General features: G+C 39.8%; 1 protein-coding gene across 1 annotated transcript in view; it reads right to left on the bottom strand.

Moving 5' to 3' along the window:
• Window positions 1–27,715, bottom strand: part of csmd2 (CUB and Sushi multiple domains 2) — a 2,031,293-nt gene that overhangs the window by 27,462 nt on the left and 1,976,116 nt on the right. The window contains exons 61-64 of the mRNA XM_063033882.1: window positions 19,668–19,841; window positions 18,063–18,136; window positions 10,565–10,676; window positions 6,567–6,746 (exon numbers count right to left, since the gene is read on the bottom strand). Coding sequence (XP_062889952.1) covers window positions 6,567–6,746; window positions 10,565–10,676; window positions 18,063–18,136; window positions 19,668–19,841 — 540 coding nt within the window. The remainder of the gene's footprint in view (window positions 1–6,566; window positions 6,747–10,564; window positions 10,677–18,062; window positions 18,137–19,667; window positions 19,842–27,715) is intronic.

Raw genomic sequence — 27,715 nt, 5'->3', positions numbered from 1 at the left:
TGGATAAATCATTAGTAAGCTGGGAAATGTTTTGGAAAGGATATGTTTGATCACAAAGAAAAATTTCATTGTTTGAGAGGTTGGGAGAGATCTATTGGACTGAATGTAGAATAAACTCATGGGGTAATTTTTTTCTTGGTGTATTACGATGGTCAGTGAAGGAAAGTAGCACAGACATCATGAAAGTGAAGCTCATATCTTTCACTTATGTTTGCAGAACAAAATGGTTTTCAAGATTATTACTTTTGTCATTTATAACATAATAAGGGGAGTGCAAGCAATTTTATATTGTGTTATGTAAGGATGGGGATCAAAGAAGCAACACAGTAAACATTTTGATTATGATTATAAGACCATAAGACATAGGAACAGAATTAGGCCATTCAGACTAGCGAGTCTGCTTCAAAATTCAATCAATTACAATCCTTTTCTCCCCTCCTCAGTCCCACTCCTTGGCCTTCTCTCCATAACCTTTGATGCCACATCCAATCAAGAACTTATCAAGCTCTGCCTTAAATATTCACAACAACCCAGCCCCCAGAGTCATCTGCGGCAACAAATTCCACAAATTCACCACTCTGGCTAAAGCAATTTCTCCACATCTCTTTTAAATGGATGTTCCTCTATCCTAATGCTGTGCACTCTTGTCCTAGACTCCCACACCATGGGAAACATCCTTTCCACATCTCTGTCTAGGACTTCCAACATTCGAATGAGATCCCCCTCATCCTTCTAATTTCCAGCGAGTACAGACGCACAGCTATCAGATGTTCCTCGTGTGATAACCCTTTCATTCCTGGAATCATCCTTGTGAACCTCCTCTGAGCCCTCTCCAATGCCAGCACATCCTTTCCTAGATGAAGAGCCCAAGACTGTTCACAATACTCAATGTGAGGCCTCACTAGCTCCTTATAAAGCCTCAGCATCACATCCCCGCTCTTGTACTCAGGACCTCTTGAAACGAATGCTAACATTACATTTGCCTTCCTCACCACCGAGTCTACCCGCAAGTTAACCTTTAGGGTGTTCTACACAAGGACCCCCAAGACCCTTTGCATCTCAGATTTTTGGATTTTCTCCCCATTTAGAAAATAGTCTGCACATTTATAGTTCACAAGGTAAGCTGCCTTCTCTGTGCATTAATTGAAGGAACGCAGTACTGGAGAAAATATCATGCCACAGTGTTTGAAGTGCTGGATTCAGTCAAATTGTAGCATATACCACAAACATTTTTTTAAAAAGAGCTTAATAAGGTTTGCAGTTTTAAGTAAAATAGCCCATCATTGCAGGCCAATAGAATTAGTAAAATGAGAATGACATTAAAATGTTATCTTCAGAACCATTAAAGTTGGATCATACTGCACTGGAATATAAATACACTGCATAGTTCATCCACAATATTCTGTGCAATATCAAAACTCTTTGTTATTCCATGTTTCTGGGACATTCACTCTCTTTTGCTTCTGCCCAAGTAAGTGAAGCAAAGTGGAGGAGTTACGATAATACCTGAATACTTCAGAATCAGAATCAGGTTTATTATCACCGGCATGTGACGTGAAATTATCTAACTTAGCAACAGCAGTTCAATGCAATACATAATCTAGCAGAGGGAAGGAAAAATAATAATAATAAATAAAATAAAACATAATAATAAATAAACAAGTAAATCAATTATGTACATTAAAGAGATTTTAAAAATGTGCAAAAACAGAAATACTGTATATTAAGAAAGTGCGGTTGTGTCCAAAGCTTCAATGTCCATTTAGGAATGGCAGAGGAGAAGAAACTGTTCCTGAACCACTGAGTGTGTGCCTTCAGGCTTCTGTATCTCCTACCTGATGGTAACAGTGAGAAAAGGGCATGCCCTGGGTGCTGGAGGTCCTTAATAATGGATGCTGCCTTTCTGAGACACCGCTCCCTGAAAATGTCCTGGGTACTTTGTAGGCTAGTGCCCAAGATGGAGCCGACTAGATTTACAACCTCCTGCAGCTTCTTTTGATCTTGTGCAGTAGCCCCTCCATACCACACAGTGATGCAGCCTGTCAGAATGCTCTCCACGGTACAACTATAGAAGTTTTGAGTGTATTTGTTGACACATTATTCATCTGCATACTTTCAGAAAATGATGAGATCTAGAACTATGGGACATAGCCTCAAGATTCAGGGGAGCAGATTTAGGATGGAGATGAGGAGGTACCGCTTTTTCCAGACAGTGGTGAATCTGTGCAATTCTCTGCCAAAAGAAGCAGTGGAGGCTACCTCAGTAAATATATTTAAGACAAGGTTGGATAGACTTTTGCATAGTAGGGGAATAACGGTTATGGGAAGAAGGCAGGTAGGTGGAGATGAGTCCATGGCCAGATCAGACATGATCTTATTAAATGGCGGAGCTGGCTGAATGGGCCAGATGGCTGACTCCTGTTCCTATTTCTTATGGTCTTATGTGACAGTAACCTAATCTTTTTCTCTTGTGGTCCAGGGCTTTGTTCTTATACCATGGTTTAAGTTGCTGAGCTCGCTAGTTCCCTAATTTCCCTACTCATCAGAATCAGAATGTTTAACATATCACCAGCATATGTTGTGAAATTTATTAACTTTGCGGTAGAGATAAAATGTAGTACATGATAATAGAGAGAAAAAAAGGTGAAATTACCGTGTGTATGTATGTATGTGTGTATGTATATATATATACATACACACACACACATACATACACACACACATCTGTATAGATATGTATTGTATATATTAAATAAGTCATACATAAAATAGAAATAAAAAATAATGAGGTAGAGTTCGTAGGTTCAATGTCCATTCAGAAATCTGATAACCTGATGACAGAGGAAAAGAAGCTGTTTCTAAATCACTGAGTGTGTGTCTTCAGGCTCCTGTACCTCCTTCCTGATAGTAGCAATGAGAAGAGAGCACATCTTGGGTGATGGTGGTCCTTAATGCTGGACGCCACCTTTTTGAGGCATCGCTCCTTGAAGGTGTCCTAGATATTACAAAGGCTAGTGCATATGATGGAGCTGACCAATTTAGCAACTCTCTTCAGCTAACTTCGATCCTGTGCAGTAGCCCTCCCCCCATCCACAGCAGAAGGTGATGCAGCCAGTTCAAGTGCTCTCCACCGTACATCTGGAGAAATTTGTGAGTGTTTTTGGTGACATACCAAATCTCCTTAAACTTCTAATGAAATCTTTCCAATCAGAATAATCTTGTATCTATCCAGACACAAGCTGCTCTCTTATGTTATCTTCACAAGTAACCTAAAATAATGCTAACCCAAAATTTTATCTTTGCATGTGGTTGCGATGAAGCATATGTATTGCATAGATAAAAATACAATTCAGTTTATCAACAGATTGCTTTTTCTCTACTTCCTTTGCTTTTAATCTAATGAAGATCATCAAGCTTATGATATGTATGGTATCCCCTGGTTTTGAAAATATTCCTCTTTCTCTAGCTTCTTTTACTCAAAGAATTTCAGTAGCTCAGGAAAACATACCCTTGAGTACATAAAGGGTAACCTCCCAACATTAAGCTACTGGCAGAAATCAATACACTTTGCACTTCAGACACAATATAAAGATTGTCAGATCCTTTATAATAGAGCATATTTGATTGTTTTTACTTGCTTTTCCAGTGGGAAAGGCTCAATTAGATTAAAAAAAACACTTAAAAAATTATTTCAGTAACAGCAATCAGTCCTCAGTAAACTGCATCTCTTCCTAATCCTGAAGCATGATGTAAAAAATAAAAGAGCTTCAAATATATTCACTTTTGCATCCACTTCTAACAAATGCTGCTTGAGCCAAAGTGAAAATTAATAAGCCTCAAGCAAGATGAAAAGATAAGAAATGTCCTGAAGAATAATGGATATGTGGAATAGATTTTCATCAAAAATAATGTCATGCAAATTACCTTCGTTACAAGGAGCTGCATAATGATACGAAAAGCATGACATTGACAGTTGCAAAGATTAAAATAGAGAAGAAAGATCAAATACACAGAACAACATTGTGGTTTTGCTGTTACTGAAACTATAGAATTATTATCTACGAAGCAAATGGCAGGTTTGAATTATGGAGTTTGAGGCATAAAAATGCAACCTGGAGTTTCATTGAACTATTTTCGCTGGGACTGACTGACAGGCATCAGGGAGAAATTTCTCAGAACTTTTCTCCACAGATTCAAAATTCCTTTTGGGGAGCATTATAGTTTGTAAAAAAAATAGTCCTGGTGAGATGAAAGGCTTTTCTTATTTTATGGAACTTGGGCGAGCAACACCATTTTTGACGTTGTGCAGTATGTTGTGTAAGAACTGTCCAATATGTTTACATTTCAGTGCAGCATTTAAAAACATTAATGGCTGTGACGGGAGCTAAGCAGCTTGACACCATTCTCAATTTGCTGATTACATTTGCTGGCAACGTTGCACTTGGGTTACTTTTACTTAGCACTGCAAAAACTGTTAAGCTTTCAAATAAAATTAATATGAATTTCTGTAGAGTATATTATTTGTCACTGCTAAGCACTTCCAGATGGATGGTGAATCACACCTTCCTTGGTGTTATCAGTGAAGCTTAAATCTTCCAAAACTAATCCCTCATTCCCATTGGACCATCTTCCCATGAGTATAATTTTGATGCCAGCCATTCTCGTGTTCTTGTTAAAGTGAAATTGTCATTTGGAGCTAATATGCACCAGGTCGCTGGCTAGCTTATGCTGCAAGTGCACGAGTGTCACTTTGAAATAACTCAAGCCCAATTCACTTATAGAATAGCAGTAAGAAAGCACTTGATCTGCTGGACTCCAGGCTCAATTTAAATGAGAAATGAAAGCACCTTCCACAGGTCCAACGGTCTGCTTCCTACCCCTAACCCAATTAGCTTCAGCATTTTGCACTATTTGCAGTAACCAGCAAAAGCATTTCTTAACTTGTTGCAAAAAAAAAATCCATTAATAAAATCACTCAGAATCCAATCTATTACTTTGCATATTGTTTCTCTTTAGGAGCAATGCCTCAAAAAGGTGGCATCCATCATTAAGGACCCACATAACTTTGGCCATGCCTTGTTCTCATTGCTATCATCAGGAAGGAGGTAGAAGAACCTAAAGTACACACACTGAGATTCACGAACAGCTTCTTCGCCTCTGCCATCCGATTTCTGAATGGACATTGAACCCATGAACATTACCTCACTGTTTTTTTATCTTTATTTTTTTTGCACTACTTATTTAATTTAACTATTATTGTTGTATTGGGTGTATTTACGGTAGAGATAGATAGGTTCTTGATTAGCCGGAGTATCAAAGGGTGTGGGGAGAAAGTAGGGGAGTGGGGATGACCCAAAGAATTGGATCAGCCCATGATTGAATGGCAGAGCAGACTTGATGGGCCGAATGCCCTACTTTTGCTCCTATATCTTATGGTCTTATTTTATATATATATATATATATAGTAATTACCTTTTTTCTATTATTATGCATTGTATTGTACTGCTGACGCAAAGAAAACAAATTTCATGATATTAAGCAACACATATAAAAGTTGCTGGTGAATGCAGCAGGCCAGGCAGCATCTCTAGGAAGAGGTACAGTCGACGTTTCGGGCCGAGACCGTTCGTCAGGACCTTCACCATATTAAAACTGATTCTCATTCTGCATCTGCTTCTGATTGATCATCAGTGCCAAAAGAACATAGGACAAAATATCAGTTCCAATCCGGTTTAAGGATGGAAAATACATCAAATTTCGCTTTCACTGGAGACGACAGTTGTCTGCAAATTTAACTTATTTGAAATCTAAATCACAATGACTTGCGATAATGCATCATTTAAAAAAAATCTTTATTAACTATTTTCTTTTTAGCAGTAAGTATTAATGAATTTAAGGTAATGGGAGTTGAGGGAAGGCAGCTGCATTATTACAGAGCTGATTGTACAAACCTTAATAAGGAATCATTCATGTTGGAATAAATGGAGAAAGATTACCTCCCATAAGGAGAGAGCTAGCTCTGACTATGGATTTAGGTTATGATGACATTATTTGGAAACATTATGACAATACCTAACTACTTTGTCCTAGCACTAGCTATCACACAAGTACATCTAAAACTTGAGAGAGTACAGAATAAATGAAGAGCACAGTAGTAACATGTGACTTAATCACTGAGGCTTCACTTGAAAGAATTCTCAAGGTACCACTTGACATAGTGTACAACATGACGATCATTTCTTTACACTGACAACTAAGAATAACTGAAGTACTTTATAATTTACATACAATTGATATAATTACACAGAATAACATAAACACTGTGAAGTACTTTTTACTCTTACAGTTGGATTTTAGATGAAGTGGCAGACAGATCTTGAAGGCACAAGTATAACTTTCACTCTTTTCCACACATGCTGCCTGGCCTGCTGAGTTCCTTCAGCATTTTGTGCGTGTTGCTTGGATTTCCAGCGTCTGCAGATTTTCTCTTGTGATTACTATAACTTTCAGGTTGTATTTGTACAAAAAGTTGCTGACACAATAAATATGTTTACTTAAGGGCTTACCATAACAGAGAGGCTGCTTTCCTGACCAGCTTCCATCAGGTCTGCATGTCCGATGCTCTGATCCTTCAGCAAGATAGAAACCAGACTGGCATGTGTATATTAAGGTGTATCCAAGAGAAGGCAAATCAATAGAACCCACATTCAGATGAGGAGGTGTCTCAGGCTGTCTGCAGTGATGTGCTTTAAAGAAAATTTGGATATTGTTATGATTCAGAAAAGATTAAAATAATCACACTCAAGAGTCTTAAAATATATCTTTTGATCAACCATTTTAATCCATTTTTATGAAGCATCACAGGGAAGGCTCCATACAGATTACAATGAAAGGGCTTCATGAATACTGGCTCAAATGCCTTACAGTTTATTTTCAGTGAACATTAATTGCAATTGGCATTTCTGGAAAGCCAGAAATTTAAGAAGATTGTTACATTTATTTGCCACTTGAAAAGAAATTTGGTTCCTCAATCACATCCATTTGGTCTTATTCTGGTAGAGCACACTCAGACTCTGATTTGCCTGAAGATGACTTGTACCCACTTATGTTTCTGAATTCGGGATATTTAAATAGTCTTACAATCCCATCTCTGGATGATTCCAGTGAATGAGAACAGGATATGGTCACTACTCCATGTGCAAGAGCAAATCCTGAGGCATTTTTACTTCTGTCTAAAAAAAATTACTTCAAAACCCTGCAGCTCTAAAGATGTTGTTTGGTATGTGGAAAAACAATGCATCCTTTTCACAATTCCAAATTTTGCTGCCTGTTGCTTCCAAAATGAGTGTTGGGATGCTAGAAATTACTTTTCTTTACCCTTTATAAGGTGGGCACCTAGCATGCTGAGCAGGCTAAATAGGTCTTTAGATACCTTTAAGCAATACACAGAAAATGCTGCAGGAACTCAGCAGGTCAGGCGGCTGCTATGGAGGGAAATAAACAGTTAATGCTTTGGGTCAAGATGGAAGAAGACCTGATGAAGAGTTCTAATGAAGTTCTAATGAAAAGTTCTGATGAAGGGTCTGCGTAAAATATGGACTACTTATTCCACTACATAGATGTGGTCTGACCCGCTAAGTTCCTCCAGCATTTTGTGTGTGTTGCTCAAGACTTCTGCAGAACCCCTTAAGTTATTATACGCTTTTTGCATCATTTGGTCTTTTCTGAGTACAGCCTTTCTAGTACTCACTCCAGGGGCAAATGCTCTATGTTCCCTCGTGTCTTTCTATGTAACCCAGGTTAATTAAACCCAAAATTGTAATGTTAGAAAATTCTACCTGCGGAGGGATGAAAACGAGGTTTACTGATTTAAAAAAAAGAATTTGGAAAAAAAACGCTATCTGAGGGCGGGGCAGACTGGACACAGGACGGACAAGGAGAGAAACGTAGAGCAATTAGAAGCTGAAAACATGAACCGTTAAGAGTGGAATTAGTAGTGAAATCTTTACCCTAGTAACTTAAAATTCTCAGGGTGAAACCCCTGGAGGAGAGACAATAGCGATTGAAGTTACAGCTATAACATGCAGTAGCTATAAGGAGACAATATCTCGGCAGAGACAAGTATCCCAAATTCCTACTGTGTAGTCAGGAATTAGTTCTGCAAAATCATACCAATGGTTTTAGGCAAGTTTTGTACAAGTTTGTGAATCAACTTTCTGTGGATGATAAGTTATTTACTGTAATTCCAACGAATCCAAGAACCAAGATGGCGAGCCTCCCAAGAGTCTAAGAACCAGTGCGGGAACAAAATGTATAACGATGCAGATGATTTAATACGGTTGAATGTATAAGTTTATTTTCTTTCGAAGAGACTGAATTTGATTTTCTGTAAGAATTGATTATTTTTGCAAAGGCTTTGCTAAGTTACTAAATGAGATTTACTTTGTTTAAGAGTTGTGATGTTGGAAAATTGTCATGAAAGGAGTTAAACTGTATTTATATAATTTTTGAATTTGAATTTATACTTGTAGATATGCTGCCTGGAACTGAAACTGAAGTTAACTATAATACTTGAGAATAGGAATTATATATGATTTTCTATCTAAGTAGAGATAAATAAAAAGGAAAGTTTAGTCTGTAAACTTTTAAATAGGGAATAACACTAGATCTAATTTGTTAGAGAAATTAGGAAAAACAGATGTTATTCTAATGATTATCACTGATTCTAATTAAAAAGGAATTTATTGAGGTTTGATAACTGAGATTTAGAACCTAAACAGAATGTTTGAATTTTGAATTGTTCTTGCTCATGTAAATATTTTGTACATATTGTTTCTTTTTCTTATGAACAAAACCTTATCCCCAGAAGTGTGTGGTTTCTATTCACTGCCTCCTTCTGATACCTGGATTCTTCTGATGGCCTAATAGCACCTAGTGTGATTAGATTTTTCTCAAAAGAGTGTGACGGCTAGTCACACACGGTAAGACTGGTGCTACACAGGTGTTACATTTAGGTCCAGTATGCAGGGACTCTTGGACTATCCTCTCCAATATGCAATCTGCCGCTTATGTGTGAAGATTGCAGGGGCCTTTAGCTTTATTCCAAGTTGCTATGAAATTAAGAGTGCAACCAAGAATTTAAGCAGCAGCAGAAGAGAAAGACAGTGGTCAATGTGTATTTTTAACTACACAAGAAAGAGAAGAATAGTGTTCTGAACTACTGTTGTGTATGTTTAAGTTACTCTGTAATGGTCTTGACCATTGTATTTTATGATTTTGTCTCAGAAAAGACCAAATATTGCAATTTATTTCTAGGTTAGATATCAGAGGAATTGAAGAGGATTTTCTAGCCATTAGCTCCCAAATTCATTCTCCTCTTTTTTCTCAAGGAAGTGTTTAGTGGATTTGGGACCCGTTATTAAAAAAAAAATCATTGTAAGTACAAATTGAGTGCTGGTTAGCCACTTCATTGCACTGTCAATCACAATTTATGTAATTTTCCTGACATTTGAGTGCAAAATGATGGGATTATAATCGGCTGGATAGCACGTGTCCTACTTTTTCAGGTTAGGACATTGCTGGGTGACTTTTTATTCTGTCCTTGGATCTGAGAGGTATAATTATACTGGACCAACTAGCTTGTTGGAGCAGCTGGATCTGTTGTATAGAACTTCAGTAACAGAGTCACGATTCAGCAACAGTCATCTTCATATCCAGTACAATAAGCCATCTCTTCTATAATATGGAGCAATTTGAACTGGATGAAGATTGGCTTCTGAGATGGTGGGAACCATAGAAGAAAACTGAGATATCTCATTCATTAAGCACTTCTGACTGAAGATGATTGAAAAAAAGTTCATCCTTGCAACAATACTTGCAGTTGTATCTCTGTTGTCCATGGTGAAGGTACTCTTGTAATGTCCAGGAATATTATATTTCGTGATTTTGATTCAGACTGTAATGGCTTCACAGAACAGAGTCTGGAGTCATGTGTCAGTGTGTAATGGGGTCAGGTATGATGTCAAGGATGTCAGGGCATATGGTGTAATGGTCAGTAATCACACTTTGGTTTCAGGTCATAAGGTGTAATGGAGAGAACAAGTAAACTGAAAACAAGGCAGTTCATGGAGAACTGTTTCCCCTTTAGTAGCTCAACTTTCACTCACCATACACAACTGCCTGAGCACAATATGCCCCCTCCATGTCTTCCTCTGCACTGGGCGTTATTACATTAACAAAAGTCATGTACACTATTGGTAGCTTCAATTGCAAATAAAATCCTTCCTCAGAAACACAGCAGTAGCAAAGTGATTTACTTATTTAATTATTGATAGGGAAAACATGCAAACTCCTTACAGGAGATGTATGATTGTCTTTCCAAAGATGAAATTGATTTCATAGGCTGAAAATGTAGTTTCAATCACAAAATAATGACACGGGCGGTATATAGAGCCAATCTGTATTTCATTTTATGTTAATAAATAATTAACTTGCAAGCGTGCAGACACCGTAACAAATTCCACTGGGTTTTTAAGTGAAACCAAGACACAAAAATTGGACATACGAATGCATTCAGGCTGGGTACCGCTCCAGGTAAGATTGGCAAGGCAAGTGCGTGTACTTGATCCAAGGAGAAGATAGCCTTTCAGGCACTTGAAGCCCACCGTACTTCCAACCTGCCACAAAGTGAAAACAGTAATTTTAACATAGATATTTCAAACATAAACATTTCAAACCTCCACTAAATGTTAAAACAATACATTTGTTATTATGAGTGCACCTAGTGGACCCGTGTTACTATTAATTTCAAGGAGCTCCTTAGACGAGATTAAAAGTCATTAGGCATGATATTTTATTCCACTTGTCTTGGGACCAGAGAAGAAGATTTGTTTCAGTGAGAGGTTTCTAAGGGGGTGCTTCCATTTTATCACAAAATAATGAATTGTTCAAGGAAATAATGCTAAAACCTCACTTGGAATTAATCTGGTTCTAAAGAGGATTTCTCTGTTGAAGAGCATTCAGTGTTTTTTTTTCTGTCACTGCTTAAATTTTATTTGGTATGAAATTAGTGCCAAGCTAATTCCCCACTAAAAATACATGCAATTCCCCACAATAAAGCTCATCTGTGCCAAAAATATTCTACTCTGGTAACCCGTTAATGACAAAACCACAGTACCTTAAGCGTTCTACCTCTGTGTAGATATGTAAAGTAACCATATAATTGAAGTTCCACACATGTCAAAATAATTCTCCTGGTTTTCATTTGAGATTGAGTGGTCCAAAACAAAATTCTTTTTTCAGTTAGTGATGCAATGGTTTGGGTTTTACTGGCTTTTCTGTGGCAATGCAAGAACTTATCATTTCTAGCATGTGTGGGACCTCAGCATGTGCATATTCAAGCACCAAATCTGAACCTCCTGGAATCTCTGGATGGGCATAAACTTGCTGTAATTCTGCAGTGATTAATCTGAAACATTTCCTCACAGATCCTGAACCAGCTTAAAACTGAGACAGGATCTGCAGGTTGATTCATCCAGATGGTGATTTTATGGCTGCAGGGAAGAAATAGAAGGATCAGATACATTATTCATACATTAATTAATCAAGTTTTAAACAGTAAATATATCTTTTAAAGTTTGAGATAATTTTTCATTGTTTTAAGTGTTATTTTTCTTTAAAATATGTGTCAGAGGCTTTCAGAAACACATAAGAATTTGGACAGCTTTGGAAAATTTATAGGATGACTATGTAATTTTTCTTCTTGTCAGTGATTTCTTCAGCATTTTCATGGACAGGTCCTGCCCACAAAACCTGATTATATCAACTGAGGCCCTTACACCACTCAGGTCTTCACTGATGGAACTCAAGATATTTTTGACAGCAAGTTCATCCCCTATTAGGTCAGGCTCAATGAACTAGCAGTACACTTAGGTTTCAGCTGCTAAGCTAAGGCGGCAGGCTCTAAACAGAGAAGTGCCTCAAGGCAAAGCACACGCCCCCTTCTGTACAGGTCCCACCTTTCCTGGAAGAGAGCCCAAAGATCCAAAAATCTTATGCCTTTCCTCCAATACCAACTCATTAGCCATGTATTAAACTGTATAAACTTCCTAGTTTTAGTTTCAGTCATGATGAAATGGGCCAAATGGCTTAATTCTCCTTCTATATCCTATAGCCTTATGGCCGAACTGAATGAATGAAATTTCAGAAGACAAGGACATGACAACAGAATGATGCCTCCTATTGTTCAGAGAAGGGGTCAGGGAATGAACTTCAACCTGGACCGTGGGAACACAGTTTGTCAGAAGATCTAAGAGTGCAGTTACCAGTGGCAAATCTAGGTAAAAGGTTCAGCTGAATATGCAATGGACCGCCCTGTTGATACAGCACTGAGGGTGGTTAATGGATTTTCTTCAGCCACACAGCGACAAAGCTGAGGTGATAACTTTGGGGGAATATTGGAATGATACATTTTAGATCCATGATGAAACTAAAGAAGCCCTTGCTCTTTTCCTAGCAGCAAAGAGACCAAGATCACGACTGGTTTAGATAGGCGGGAATAGAAGGAACTTCTTCTAACTGGGGATTGAACATACTTAGCAAAGTTAACTATTTGGCCCAACAACATTGTAACTAATGTATAAAATTCAATATCTATGGGAATTATGGAAACAGAATCATCTGGAGGTTTCAAAAGAGAATTACTCTGCATACCTAAATGGGAGTTATTTCTGGGGAAAGAGTGCGGGAATGAACTTAACAGCAACACTCTATTTAAATCAGCATGGACTTTTTGGGCCACCATTAGACCATAAGACATAGGAGATACTCGGTCCATTGAGTCTGCTCCACCATTCCATCATGGCTGATTTATTATCCCCCTCAACCCCTTTCTTCTATTTTCTCCGCACAACCTTTGACACCCTGACTAATCAAGAACCTATCAGCCTCTGCTTTTGATATACCCAATGACTTGGCCTCCACAGTTGTCTGTCGCAATGAATTCCATAGATACATCACCCTCTGGCTAAAGAAATACCTCCTCATCTCTGTTTTTAAAGGGATGGCCTTGTAGTCTGCCCTTTGTCTTTGACTCCCCCCACTTGAGAAAACATCCTCTCCTCGTCTACTCGATCTAGTCTTTTCAATTTTCAATGCTTTCAATGAGATTCCCCCCCCCCAATTCTTATAATCTTCAGTGAGTACAAGCTCAGAACCATCAAACGCTCTTCACACATTAACCCTTTCATTCCCAGGATCATTCTTGTGACCCTCTTCTGGATCCTCTCCAACATCCTTTCTCAGATAACGGACCCAAAACTGGACATAATATTCCAAGTGCAGTCTGACCAATGCCTTAAAAAGCCACTTTTGTTACATAACAATTCTGTGATTCCATGAAGGATGAAGGGGAAGAGAGAAATCTGAGCTCTACCCTGGATTTGTTTGCATTGATATTTACATAGATAGTAGCACTAGGGAGTTTGAAAGATTATCAACAAAGGAATCAAAATAAGTATTTCTGGAGGCATATGAAAGCGATGGATTGAGAATATACAAAGGAAAAGAAATGTGGGACTGATTGGAAGTACTTAGCGATAACAACAATTTATGAATAAAATAGAGAGCACAGGGGAAGCTAAAATACAAGTTAAGATCATAAATATGAAAAGAACAGTGTAAAAGATTGAGTGATGGGGAAGTAGCTTTTGGTAAGGAATATTATAAGATGTTTCAGGTAGGTACAAGTGTGGTTTGGTTTAAAGATAGACAAGTGTCACTGCATGTAAGGCTGCAATCTCACATCTCCGGCAACGCATGGTTAATCCCAAGCTCCAGTCGTTTCTGTATCGAGCTTGCATGTTCTCCCCCTGACCACATACATTTCCCCAGGTGCTCGAGTTTCCTCCCACATCCGAATACCTTGCTGATAGGTTAACTAGTTACATAAATTCCCTGTAATACAGGTGGGTGGAATCTAGTGGGAAATGTAGGCCACATGAGAGAGAATAAACTGCAGGGAAATTAATAGGGAGCAGAGGCTGATGAGAACACCCTGAGAAAAAGCAGACACTCAACGGACTAAACTGTTTTCAACTCTATCTTAAAAGAAATGAGGATATAACAAAGTGACAGAGAGAATACAGCATCAAACTCTGTTGCTGCATTATTGAGAATGTATTACAAAGATCTGGTAAAACTTAGAAGAGTGGGGTTCTTACATCTGTAAGAATCTGCATCAGATCAATCATCTCACTGGGGTCTTCTAAACCTTATCTGCCAAGGAAATAATGATGCATATTTATCATTTGGAAGCAAAAAAGTATATAATGACCACCTGCCCAGAGGTTTTCTGTCATCAGGCATCTGAACCAAGCCAGAAATATGACTTTGCATTAGTGTTACAGATGCAAGACCGTTTGCCATTTGATGTATTCATATTATGACAGACAGTTCCAATTATTCCAAAGGGAAGCTCATTCACTTATGCTACGTGGAAGAAATGGAGAAGAAGCATGGGAGGGATGATGAATATGCAAAGACTAGCAAAAATATAATCACCAAAGAATGAAAAGATGCAGCAATATCACATAATGTCAGGAGCATAACTCAGAAAGGATGAAATGAAAAACAGCATATTGGACAATAATGTCATACTGTAGGTGGGAACGGGTTCTTCTGCCAGCATGTCCATGCTAACTATCCACACCAATCCCAATTACAGGTACTTAGTCCATAACATTTTATATCTTGGCAATTCAAGTGCTCATTTAGATAGTTCTTATATGTTGTTCCACCAACCCCTCAGGGACTACAACCACATTCTAGTATTCTGCCTTATAACCACCTCTTTCCCTAACTTTATGTCTTCTAATCGTTTCTGTCTTTCTACTCTATTTATTGATGACCTTGGCACATCAGTTAGGTCCACCGTCAGCCACTTCTGCTCCAAGACCATGAGACCATATGAAACGGAAGCCCTTCAGCCCATTGAGTATGCCCCTCCATTCCATCATGGCTCATTTATTATCCCTCCCAGCCTCATTCTCCTGTCTTCCCCCAATAACCTTTGACACCCTGATTAATTAAGAACCTATCAACCTCTGTTTTAAATATACTGAATGACTCGGCCTCCATAGCCACCTGTGGCAAATAATTCCACAGATTCATCATCCACTGGCTGAAGAAATTCCTCTTCATCTTTGTTCTAAAGGGTTGTTCTACTCTGAGGCTGTGTCCTCCGATCCTACGCTCCACCACTATAGGAATCATCCTTGCCATGTCTACTCCATCTAGATGTTTCAATATTCAATAAGTTTCAATGAGATATCCACCTCATTCTTCTAAATTCCAGAGAGTAGAGCCATGATGTAAAGCTTCTCATATATTAACCCCTTCATTTCTGCAATCATTCCCATGAACTTGCTCTGGACCCCCTTCAATGCTGCTAATCTTGCTTAGATAAGGGATCCAAAACTGATCACGAGGAACACAAACCCCGTCTTCTCCTCATAAGTGAAACTTATCCCAAGCAACATCCCAGTGAATTTCCAGTCCAAACATGTTCTTCTTATGGTTCACTGATAAGAACCGCTCCAGATGTGACAAAGGGAATGTAGCAGAATAGCCAAAACGTGTCTGACATTTTCCCCACGGATACACATTCTGAATAAAAAAAAAGATTCCTTGAACTTTATGCTCTAGTGTTATTGGCCCTTTGAGGTGGATGCATTTGATTTATGAAGAATATACCACTCTCTAAGCACAGGTACATATCAAGTTAAACGTTACATTATAAATTTGATGCAGCCTTTTAGCTTAACAAAATTTTGCTTAACAGAGTATTTTCTAGAAGTATTTCTTTCATAAATCAAGGAATGACAGTGTGTTCTCTATGGTCTGGTTCTACTGGCATTCTCATTCCGATGCCTGGAAAAATAATGCATGTTCTGAGAGCCTGACACTGTCAAGAAGACAAAGAAGTGCTGGCAGATTCCATAATGCTGTTTGAATGCCAAGTAAACCCATATGCTCCATTCATATCGCCTGGGAATGGAAATCCCGTGTCTTTAACTATTTTGACCTATTAATTGACTCATATCATACACCAACATGAACACTCTCAAGTAGCCTTGGAAATGCTACAGCAGAGCCTTCGTTTGTACTAAAGCAGCTGAAAGGATTTCAACTGATGCACACACACTGCAAAGGTTAAAACATGTGTCCCACAGCCATCTTCTTAATGATAATCAGAGATGGGTAATTCACATCAGAGCTACAGTAAGAAAGCTGGAAATCCTCAGCAAGTGAGGCAGCATGAAGCTGATGCCAGGATACAAGAAATGGATGCATTAATAAATATCACCTGTCCCAAAAACTCTCTACTTCTCGCCACCGACTATTGGCAATCCCACGGTATCTCAGATGACAATTCCACAGTGCATGAAGCTGTTTTGACTTTTGAGCATTTCTAGCAGTTTCTGTTTGTATTTCAGATTTCCAGAATCTACAGTTTTATTTTGACTTGCGTGGGCAAGTAATCACAAGCGTGCGAATGACATCTATATCCCAGGAAAGATCCATTTGAAAAAAAAAATGTCACTTGGTGATATCCAATGATAGAATGACAGCTGTAAATCCCTGGAATTTAGGTCCATGATTCAAAGACAAAACTAATCGAAAGCTTCAGCTGTGAAGTACCACACATAAAAGTTGCTGGTGAACGCAGCAGGCCAGGCAGCATCTCTAGGAAGAAGTGCAGTCGACGTTTCAGGCCGAGACCTTTCGTCAGGGTCCTGACAAGGGGTCTCGGCCTGAAACGTCGACTGCACCTCTTCCTAGAGATGCTGCCTGGCCTGCTGCGTTCACCAGCAACTTTTATGTGTGTTGCTTGAATTTCCAGCATCTGCAGAATTCCTGTTGTTAGCTGTGAAGTACACTCCTTTGTTAAATACCACAAGTTATTTAATATACTAAAGGTACTATATCAATATGAGATACTGCCAATTAATCTTGCTAGTGAATTCAGGTAAGTTTGGTGAATCCACTGCTGCCCAGCATTGGAGAATAGGCTTCCTGAGATTGGCCTGTGGACCCGGAATCTCATTCACTTCAATGAAGATTTTACGGACGTGAGGAAGAAAGGTAAGACAACCTATTTTTTTCTTTTTCTGCAGTAAAGTTTATAATTAATCCTTTTAATTATAAACAGAAGCCTGAAGACATGCACTCAGTGATTCAGGAACAACTTCTTCCCCTCTGCCGTCCAATTTCTCAATGAACACTGAACCCATAAACACTACCCCACTACTTTTTGTTTTTTGAACTACTTATTTAATTTAATTTGAATATAGTTACTGTAATACAGTTTTAAAAAATATTTATCATGTATTGCATCGCACTGTTGCTGCAAAATTAACAAATTTCACGACATATGCCAGTGATATTAAACCTGATTGATTCTGTTAAATGTTTTCAGGTGATTTTTAAACATAGTTTTTAAACATTGTTCATTTCTGGTGCAATCATTTTTGAATACCTCTGAATGAAAAACTTCTAGGAGTTTTTCAAAATCTTTAAAGTTTAAAGAAGTAGTAAATCAGGGACATGGATCTGCTGTCGGTCAGGGTTTCTTCAGCAATATTTTGGGCAGAGCTTAGTCTGGTCCTGTTATGATGCACAAAACCCTGTCTCCATGCACATCCTCACCAACTGATTCATAATCTTCTCAGTAAGCAAGCATAAGCTTTAGGATCTGAGCCAATCTGGTAACTGCTGGCCAGCAGAAAATCAGGGCAATGACTGCTGGTGGTGGGTCCCACTCCTCAATATTGAGGCCAGTGCTTTCCTTTTAACCATTAAACAAAGAAGCTGATGCCTCTTCTTCATTAAGCTGAGATGTTGAAAATGTACAGCCTTTTCTGATCCTTTGATGAACCTCCCAATATATTACAGGAGAGAACTGTGGGCTTATGTGGCCACTGTACTCTTGTTGACTATTTCATGAAGGGTCATGCATAGGAGATATTGTTGGTGTAATGATATCAATGTAGTAGGTAACTCACCTGGTAACCTTGGGAATTGTTCTGTATTCCAAAAAAGGGCATGCCTGGATCAACACAAGTGGTGTGTGTTGAATCTGAAGAAAAATAAATGCAATGGTAATACTGCACTGAACTTTAGTGCAACACATTAGTAAATTAAGCACATAAGAGGTCAAGCACAGCACAGCAAATTATCCCCATGTCTGGTAAATTAAAATATTGATGGACATACTGGTTTTGCGACTATAAAGCTGAGGGCTACTGTGGATGTTGTGGCCTAAAACTGATCCAGGGCATTTCTGTGCCAGCATCTTCAACCACTGCACAGAGTCTTGCCATCTTCAGAAGTTTTCTGATGACTCTGCCATAGTTGGATGCATCAGCAGGGGAGATGAGGCTGAGTACAGGGCTACGGTAGGAAACTTTGTCACATGGTGTGAGCAGGATCATCTGCAGCTTAAGGTGAAAAAGACTAAGGAGCTGGTGGTAGACCTGAGGAGAGCTAAGATACCAGTGACCCCTGTTTTAATCCAGGGGGTCAGTGTGGACATGGAGGAGGATTACAATACCTGGGGATATGAATTGACAATAAACTGGACTGGTCAAAGAACACTGAGGCTGTCTACAAGAAGGGTCAGAGCCGTCTCAATCTCCTGAGGAGACTGAGGTCCTTTAACATCTGCCAGACGATGCTGAGGATGTTCTACGAGTCTGTGGTGGCCAGTGCTATCATGTTTGCTGTTGTGTGCTGGGGCAGCAGGCTGAGGGTAGCAGACACCAACAGAATCAACAAACTCATTCGTAAGGCCAGTGATGTTGTGGGGATGGAACTAGACTCTCTGGCGGTGGTGTCTGAAAAGAGGATGCTGTCCAAATTGCATGCCATCTTGGACAATGTCTCCACTACATAATGTACTGGTTGGGCACAGGAGTACATTCAGCCAGATTCTCATTCCACCGAGATGCAACACAGAGCATCATAGGAAGTCATTCCTGCCTGTGGCCATCAAACTTTACAACTCCTCTCTTGGAGGGTCAGACACCCTGAGCCAATAGGCTGGTCCTGGACTTATTTCCTGGCATAATTTACATATTACTATTTAACTATTTATGGTTTTATTACTATTTAACTACTTATGGTGCAAGTGTAACGAAAACCAATTTCCCCCGGGATCAATAAAGTATGACTATGACTATGACATACTGGCTCACTGAAAACTGGTCTTTGGCATAATTCCTCAGAGGAAAGCACCCAGTGAAGGCGAAGAACCTCTCTGTTGAGAAGGAAGGGCATTTCAAGGATCAGATGAAGAACTGGTCATTCTAGTGAATCACTAATGGCTATGGAAGTTGGACGCAGGAAAACATCAAAATCAAGAAGTAAATCATAATATTGGAGATTGGTGGCAGCCGCATGGCTGATTGACAGTGGAAATAATTGGGACATGCTTTCAATACACTGTCTTGAGCAAAAGAGTTGAAGGGATTTATAGGTGAGAAGGGAAAGAAAGTTTGTAGATTTATTTAACATCTGTTTTTGCCGGTACCACAATTTTAACAACATGAATGCTCTTGATCCTCCAGGTGAATCTGACACGAAATGGTATTTTCGCAAGGAAATATTACCTATACATGTTGGCTGGGTTCCACTCCACATGCCGTCAGACTGGCAAAATCTTCGTGATGAACCCACTAATACCAGTGGTGGATTACAGATGAAGAAGACAGCAGATTTATATGTAAATCCTTGTTCTTCTCGCCTTCCTTGAGCTGGGGTTCCTGGATCGCCGCAGAACACAGCTAGAACAGCAGAGCATTGGATGAGACACAGATGTTAATGCACAGAAAAAGAAAACTAGAACTTACTTGTTCAATTTTTAGACTGTACATCAGGCCACTATTTGTTCTTAGTTGGGCTTGTAAAGATCAGTCTAAAGTATTAATTTAGTTGGGCTTGTTCAGGATCAATAAAGGCTTTGTGCAAGCCAGTGAAATGAGATGCACACATTGCACTTCAGATAATGAACTTCCACCAATGCACAGAACTGCCGTTTATGCTAATCCCATTGTAAGGATTTGTCAAACATATCCTTCAGTATTCTATTTTTGGCGCCTTAGGCAGTGTAGTGATTGTGTTGCATCAAGTATGAAACATTTAACAATAGACATTCAATTCATTTTAGCTTAACCTCTAAAATGTGTTATATGTGATATTGATCCACGGACAATATTTGTTCTTGGACACCATTTTTTATTCTAGTTTTGCGACAGAACATTGACAGGAAGTGTTGAGTGTTGACGGACAGAACATGCCAGAAGGAAGGATTTACAAAGTAAGGTAACAGTTGACTGTGTCAACTCCCTTTACTTCAACAGTCTGAGGCACCCACCTACTTCAAGCAGGCTTCAATTTTACCAGTGCCTAATAAGAATGTGGCAAGCTTCCTCAAGGACTATCATCTAGTAGCATTTACATCCACTGTGATAAAGCACTTTGAGAGGTTGGTGATGAAACATACCAACTCCTGCTTGATGAGCAACTTTGATCTGCTCCAATTTGCCTACCATCTCAATAGGTTTGCCTTAACCCTGCCTTGTGCAATGGATCCTGGACTTCCTGTTAGATGGCCAGCAGGTGGTAAGAGTGGGGTCCCTCACCTCCACCCCTCTGACTGTGTACTGAGGGGGATTAGTACTAAGTTCCCTCCTTTACTCCCTGTATACTCAAGACTGTGTTGCCACCCATAGCTCTAATCTGCTAATTAAATTTGCCAACAACACTCATTAATTGGCCTAATCTCAAACAATAACGAGGTGGTCTACAGGGAAGAAGTTATCTCTCTGACACAGTAGCGTCAAGGAAACAACCTCTCCCTCAATGTTGCAAAAACAAAGGAGCTGGTTTTGGTTTACAGGAGGAATGGAGATGGGCTAACCCCTATTGACATCAATGGATCTAGGGTTGAGAGGGTAAACAGCATTAGGTTCCTTGGGATCCACATCACCGAGGACCTCACGTGATCTGTACACACCAGCTGTGTGGTGAAAAAAGCACAACAGTGCCTCTTTCACCTGAGACAGTTGAGGAAGTTTGGTATGGGCCCCCAGATCCTAAGAACTTTCTACAGGGGTACAATTGAGAGCATCCTGACTGGTGCATCACTGCCTGGTATGGGAACTGTATTGCAGGATTCTGCAGAGAGTAGTGCGGATAACCCATCGCATCTGTAATTGTGAACTTCCCATGATTCAGGACATTTACAAAGACAGGTGTGAAAAAAGGACCTGAAGGATCCTTGGGGACCCGAGTCACCCCAACCACAATCTATTCCATCGGCTACCATCTGAGAAACGGTACAGCAGCATAATAGCCAGGATCAAGAGGCTCCGGGACAGCTTCTTCCACCAGGCCATCAGACTGATTAACCTATGCTGACTTGAGTGTATTTCTACGTTACATTGACTGTTCTATTTATTATAAATTATTATAAATAACTATCATTGCACATTGCACATTTAGACTGAGATATAACGTAAAGATTTTTACTCCTCATGTATGTGAAGGATGTAAGAAATAAAGTCAATTCAATTCAAAGGTTAACAGCAGATGCTTTTTCATTGGCTCCTCACTGTACCCTGGAATGTCTGGACAGTGATGGTGCATGCAACAGGATGCTCTTCATTGACATAGCTTTGGCTTGGCATTCAATAGAATCATCGCCTCAAAGCTACAAACTGTAATTAATAAACTCCCAGCACAAGGCCTCAATACCTCCTTGTACAACAGTTCTTCGACTTCCTCACTTTCAGACCTCAGTCAGTTCGGATTGGCAACAGCATATCCTCCACAATCGCCATCAGTGCAGGTGAACCGCAAGGCTGTGTGTTTAGCCCCCTGCTCTGCTCACTTTATACTTAAGATTGTGAGGCTAAGCACAGTTGCAATGCCACACTTAAGTTTGCTGATGGCTCCATTGTTGTTGGCCAAATCACAGGTGATGTTAAATCAGCATATTGGAGAGACACTGAGAATCTGGCTACGCAACAATAACCTCTCACTCAATGTCAGCAAGACAAAGGAACTGAGTATTGACTACAGGAGGAGGAAACCAGAGGTCCAACACCCAGTCCTCTTTGGGGAATCAGAGCTGGAGAGGGTCAACAACTTTAAAATCTTTGGTGTTATCATTTCACAGGATTTGCCCTGGGTCCAGTATGTCTTGAATGATCATTACTAATGTCTCCACAACCTCTTAAGCCACCTCATTCAGAATGCTGGGGTGTATACCATCTGTGCCAGGTGACTTATTTATCTTCTGACCTTTCAGTTTCCTAAGAACCTTCTCCCTAGTAATGGTAACTTTGCACACTTTATGACCACTGACACCTGGAACTTCCATCATTCTGCTTCCACAGTGAAGAATGATGCAAAATACTTATTCAGTTCAGCTGCCATTTCCTAAGCCACACTAAATACTTGCACACTCTAAATGAATGGCTGCTCCACTTGAACTTGTATTATTCTTATTAGCCTTTTCCAACGAATCCCTTTTGCTGATTGATCACTCCTCAAATCAGAAAAAAAGAGTTGCAAAACTCTTGCTTTTGAAACCTCGATTGCTGTTGTGATTAAAAAGTAGCGCTTTTCACGCACCCTTGGTGTGGATTGTCCAACTCAGTACTTTGATAATAAATCTATTTTGAGCCCGTGGCCAAGTGGTTAAGGCATTGGACTAGCTACCTGAAGGTCGTGAGTTCGAGCCCCAGCCGAGGGAACGTGTTGTGTCCTTGAGCAAGGCACTTAATCATACATTGTTCTGCGACGACACTGGTGCCAAGCTGTATGGGTCCTAATGCCCTTCCCTTGGACAACATTGGTGTTGTGGAGAGGGGAGACTTGCAGCATGGGCAACTGCTGGTCTTCCAAACAACCTTGCCCAGGCCTGTGCCCTGGAGAGTAAAGACTTTCCAGGCGCAGATCTATGGTCTCACAAGACTAATGGATGTCTTTATTTATTATTTGAACTTTTCAACTCATGCTTGAAGTAACTGCGCTGATATTTAGAAGTTCAGTAACTGCCCGTACCTCCAAGAGTGAATAATGGAACAGACTGAGATATAATCATCCCCCCAACAAAAAAACCTTCTATCAGAGCCACCGTTGTGTCTTAAATAAAGTTTTTGTTTTACCTATGTCATTATTGTTGCTCTAGATTCTGAGTGAAATTGCTGATGTTAATTCACATGCATGCTTGATAAGTGCTGTCTGACTTGCTGAATGTTTCCAGCACGTTTTTCTTTCAGACTTTAATCATCTACATTCTTATGACTATTTTATTCTGTTCTAATTGTGTTCTTACTTGTAAAAGTAATTATTACATTTAATTTATACTTTTCTTGTGAATGATGCAAAGAAGATTTGAGAGAAGTTTGGACAGGTACATGGATAGTAGAGGTGTAGGGGTCTGTGGTCCCGGAGCAGGTCGATGGGAGTAGGCAGTTTAAGTGGCTCGGCATAGACTAAAGGGCCAAAGGGCCTGTTTCTATGATGTACTTTTCTATGACTCTAAGATACTATGTGCTGGTGATGCTGTTATATGCTTCTGATTGTAGCACTGCACAATGTACTTATGCATATCACAGTAAGCTTGACTTTGACTCTGACTTGGTTTTGTATGTTGCTTTTCAGATTATGGTTTTGTCATTCCTCAATGAGACCCATGTTACATCTTTGTTATTTGCTGATCCCTTACTCTCAGAAATCGCTTGTATTATGCTATTCTTCATAAGTGAGCTTTAGGTCCTTGGTTTGAAAATGTTCACTGCAAATCTTTCTGACAGTGGACCCAGGTTAATAACAAGAAAGCTTCTGTAATTGTCTTTGGTTTTAAGTCCTATCGTGCATATTTCTGCAGTTTTTCTTGTTTTATGGGAATCCCCCTACAGCAAATAAGTTTTAATAGAGTAAATTGTATTGAATATTCGTCAGCTGGTACAATGATAATATTGCGGAGAGATTTTTACTCTAGACCATAAACATGAGAAATTCTGCAGATGCTGGAAATCCAAAATAGTATACACAAAATGCTGGAGGAACTCAACAGGTCAGGCAGCATCTATGGAAATGAATAAAGAGTCGACACTTCGGGCCAAGATCCTTCTTCTGCACTTTACTATAGATGCTGTCCAAATAATTTTAGGTAAGTAAATGATGAATACAATATTTACACCATAGAGAGATCTGTTGATAAATTTGAGCAGTTATTCTTTTCACTCATATCTTGAAACTATGGGAACTAACTAGATAGGGCATCTTTAGAACTTTCAAATCTGTTCCTGACAACAGTTTAATCAGTTTAAGTACCCTTAACCATATTTCATGGATGCTGTAAGGTTCAAATAAAGCCAGTTCAATTCAAAATTTGAAGAAATGAGAAAGGATCTAAAAAGCGTGGATTGAGACAGGTTGTTCTCTGGCATGGATGTGATCGGTAGGTGGGAAGCCTTCAAAGGGGAAATTTTGAGAGTGCAGAATTTGCATGTTCCTGTCAGGATTAAAGGCAAGGTGAATAGGAATAAGGAACCTTGGTTCTCAAGGGATATTGCAACTCTGATAAAGAAGAAGAGGAAGTTGTATGATGTGTATAGGAAGCAGGGAGTAAATAAGGTGCATGAAGAGTATAAGAAGTGCAAGAAAATACTTAAGAAAGAAATCAGGAGGGCTAAAAGAAGACATGAGATTGCCTAGGCAGTCAAAGTGAAGGATAATCCAAAGAGCTTTTATAGGTATATTAAGAGCAAAAGGATTGTAAGGGATAAAATTGGTCCTCTTGAAGATCAGAGTGGTCGGCTATGCGCGGAACCAAAGGAAATGGGGGAGATCTTAAATAGGTTTTTTGTGTCTGTGTTTACCAAGGAAACTGGCATGAAGTCTATGGAATTAAGGGAAACAAGTAGTGAGATCATGGAAACTGTACAGATCGAAAAGGAGACGGTCCTTGCTGTCTTGAGGAAAATTAAAGTGGATAAATCCCCGGGACCTGACAGGGTGTTCCCTCGGACCTTGAAGGAGACTAGTGTTGAAATTGCAGGGGCCCTGGCTGAAATATTTAAAATGTCGTTGTCTACAGGTGAGGTGCCGGAGGATTGGAGAGTGGCACATGTTGTTCTGTTGTTTAAAAAAGGATCGAAAAGTAATCCAGGAAATTATAGGCCAGTAAGTTTAACGTCGGTAGTAGGTAAGTTATTGGAGGGAGTACTAAGAGACAGAATCTACAAGCATTTGGATAGACAGGGACTTATTAGGGAGAGTCAACATTGCTTTGTGCGTGGTAGGTCATGTTTGACCAATCTATTGGAGTTTTTTGAGGAGGTTACCAGGAAAGTGGATGAAGGGAAGGCAGTGGATATTGTCTACATGGACTTCAGTAAGGCCTTTGACAAGGTCCCGCATGGGAGGTTAGTTAGGAAAATTCAATCACTAGGTATACATGGAGAGGTGGTAAATTGGATTAGACATTGGCTCGATGGAAGAAGCCAGAGAGTGGTGGTAGAGAATTGCTTCTCCGAGTGGAGGCCTGTGACTAGTGGTGTGCCACAGGGATCAGTGCTGGGTCCATTGTTATTTGTCATCTATATCAATGATCTGGATGATAATGTGGTAAATTGGATCAGCAAGTTTGCTGATGATACAAAGATTGGAGGTGTAGTAGAGAGTGAGGAAGGTTTTCAGAGCCTGCAGAGGGACTTGGACCAGCTGGAAAAATGGGCTAAAAAACGGCAGATGGAGTTTAATACTGACAAGTGTGAGGTATTGCACGTTGGAAGGACAAACCAAGGTAGAACATACAGGGTTAATGGTAAGGCACTGAGGAGTGCAGGGGAACAGAGGGATCTGGGAATACAGATACAAAATTCCCTAAAAGTGGCGTCACAGGTAGATAGGGTCGTAAAGAGAGCTTTTGGTACATTGGCCTTTATTAATCAAAGTATTGAGTATAAGAGCTGTAGTGTTATGATGAGGTTGTATAAGGCATTGGTGAGGCCGAATCTGGAGTAACGTGTTCAGTTTTGGTCACCAAATTACAGGAAGGATATAAATAAGGTTGAAAGAGTGCAGAGAAGGTTTACAAGGATGTTGCTGGGACTTGAGAAACTCAGTTACAGAGAAAGGTTGAATAGGTTAGGACTTTATTCCCTGGAGCGTAGAAGAGTGAGGGGAGATTTGATAGAAGTATATAAAATTATGATGGGTATAGATAGAGTAAATGCAAGCAGGCTTTTTCCACTGAGGCAAGGGGAGAAAAAAAACAGAGGACATGGGTTAAGGGTGAGGGGGGAAAAGTTTAAAGGGAACATTAGAGGGGGCTTCTTCACACAGAGAGTGGTGGGAGTATGGAATGAGCTGCCAGACGAGGTGGTAAATGCGGGTTCTTTTTTAACATTTAAGAATAAATTGGACAGATACATGAATGGGAGGTGTATGGAGGGATATGGTCCGTGTGCAGGTCAGTGGGACTAGGCAAAAAATGGTTCGGCACAGCCAAGAAGGGCCAGAAGGCCTGTTTCTGTGCTGTAATTTCTATGGTTTTTTTTTATGGTTAAAAGGAAATATCTGTCAGAGGTATAAATAAGCCAAGTACTTTTTTTTGTCCCATACTCTGCCAGAGCCTCGGTGACCACTTTTTCAAGTGGTTGTCTTGGAGGAAAGATTCTGTGAGTGGTTCCCCACGTCCTTCTCACAGCGCAGTTTTTTTTTACGAGGCCGAGTTGGGAGCTCGACACTCAACCCGGCACGGGTGGAAAACGTGCCCGGGAGTGGCCCGACTGGGTTTGAACTCGGGGAACTTCCCTCCGGAGTCCAGCGCTGATGTCACTGCGCCACTGGCCGGTTAAGCCAAGTACACAACATTTAAAAAAAAAATCTGGTCAAGTATTGGCATAAAAAAAACAGCAAAACATTTGTGTCAAGTGATGGGAATTTCTAAAGAAAAACTCTGGAAAATTAAATCAAAGACAATATATTAAAAAAATGTTGGACCGCCGTGTTGGTCTGATGCAAACAAAGGGATGAACCATGACTGATCAATACACATTCAGTCCCTGCTGTTCAGCAAAGTTCAAAGTTCAACATAATATTTATTATCAGAGTACATACATGAGAAAGATTGTATAGGTTAGGACTTTATTCCCTGGAGCGTAGAAGAATGAGGGGAGATTTGATAGAGGTATATAAAATTATAGTGGGTATAGATAGAGTGAATGCAAGCAGGCTTCTTCCACTGAGGCAAGAGGAGAAAAAACCAGAGGGCACGGGTTAAGGGTGAAGGGGGAAAAGTTTAAAGGGAACATTAGAGGGGGCTTCTTCACACAGAGAGTGGTGGGAGTGTGGAATGAGCTGCCAAATGAAGTGGTAAATGCGGGCTCACTTTTAACATTTAAGAAAAACTTGGACAGGTATATGGATGGGAGGTGTACGGAGGGATATGGTCCAGGTGCAGGACTGTGGGACGAGGCAGAAAAATTGTTTGGCACATGCCAAGCGGGGCCAAAAGGCCTGTTTCTGTGCTGTAATGTTCTATGGTTCTATGTCAATTGATAATATATTTCACTTCGAAATTTGCATTTAGCTGAACAATTATGTCATAAGATCACAGATCTACAGAATGGCTAAA

This window comes from Mobula hypostoma, chromosome 26 (assembly GCF_963921235.1).
Source record: "Mobula hypostoma chromosome 26, sMobHyp1.1, whole genome shotgun sequence".
Classification (NCBI taxonomy): Eukaryota; Metazoa; Chordata; class Chondrichthyes; order Myliobatiformes; family Myliobatidae; genus Mobula; species Mobula hypostoma.
This window is presented reverse-complemented; position numbering and strand designations above follow the sequence as displayed.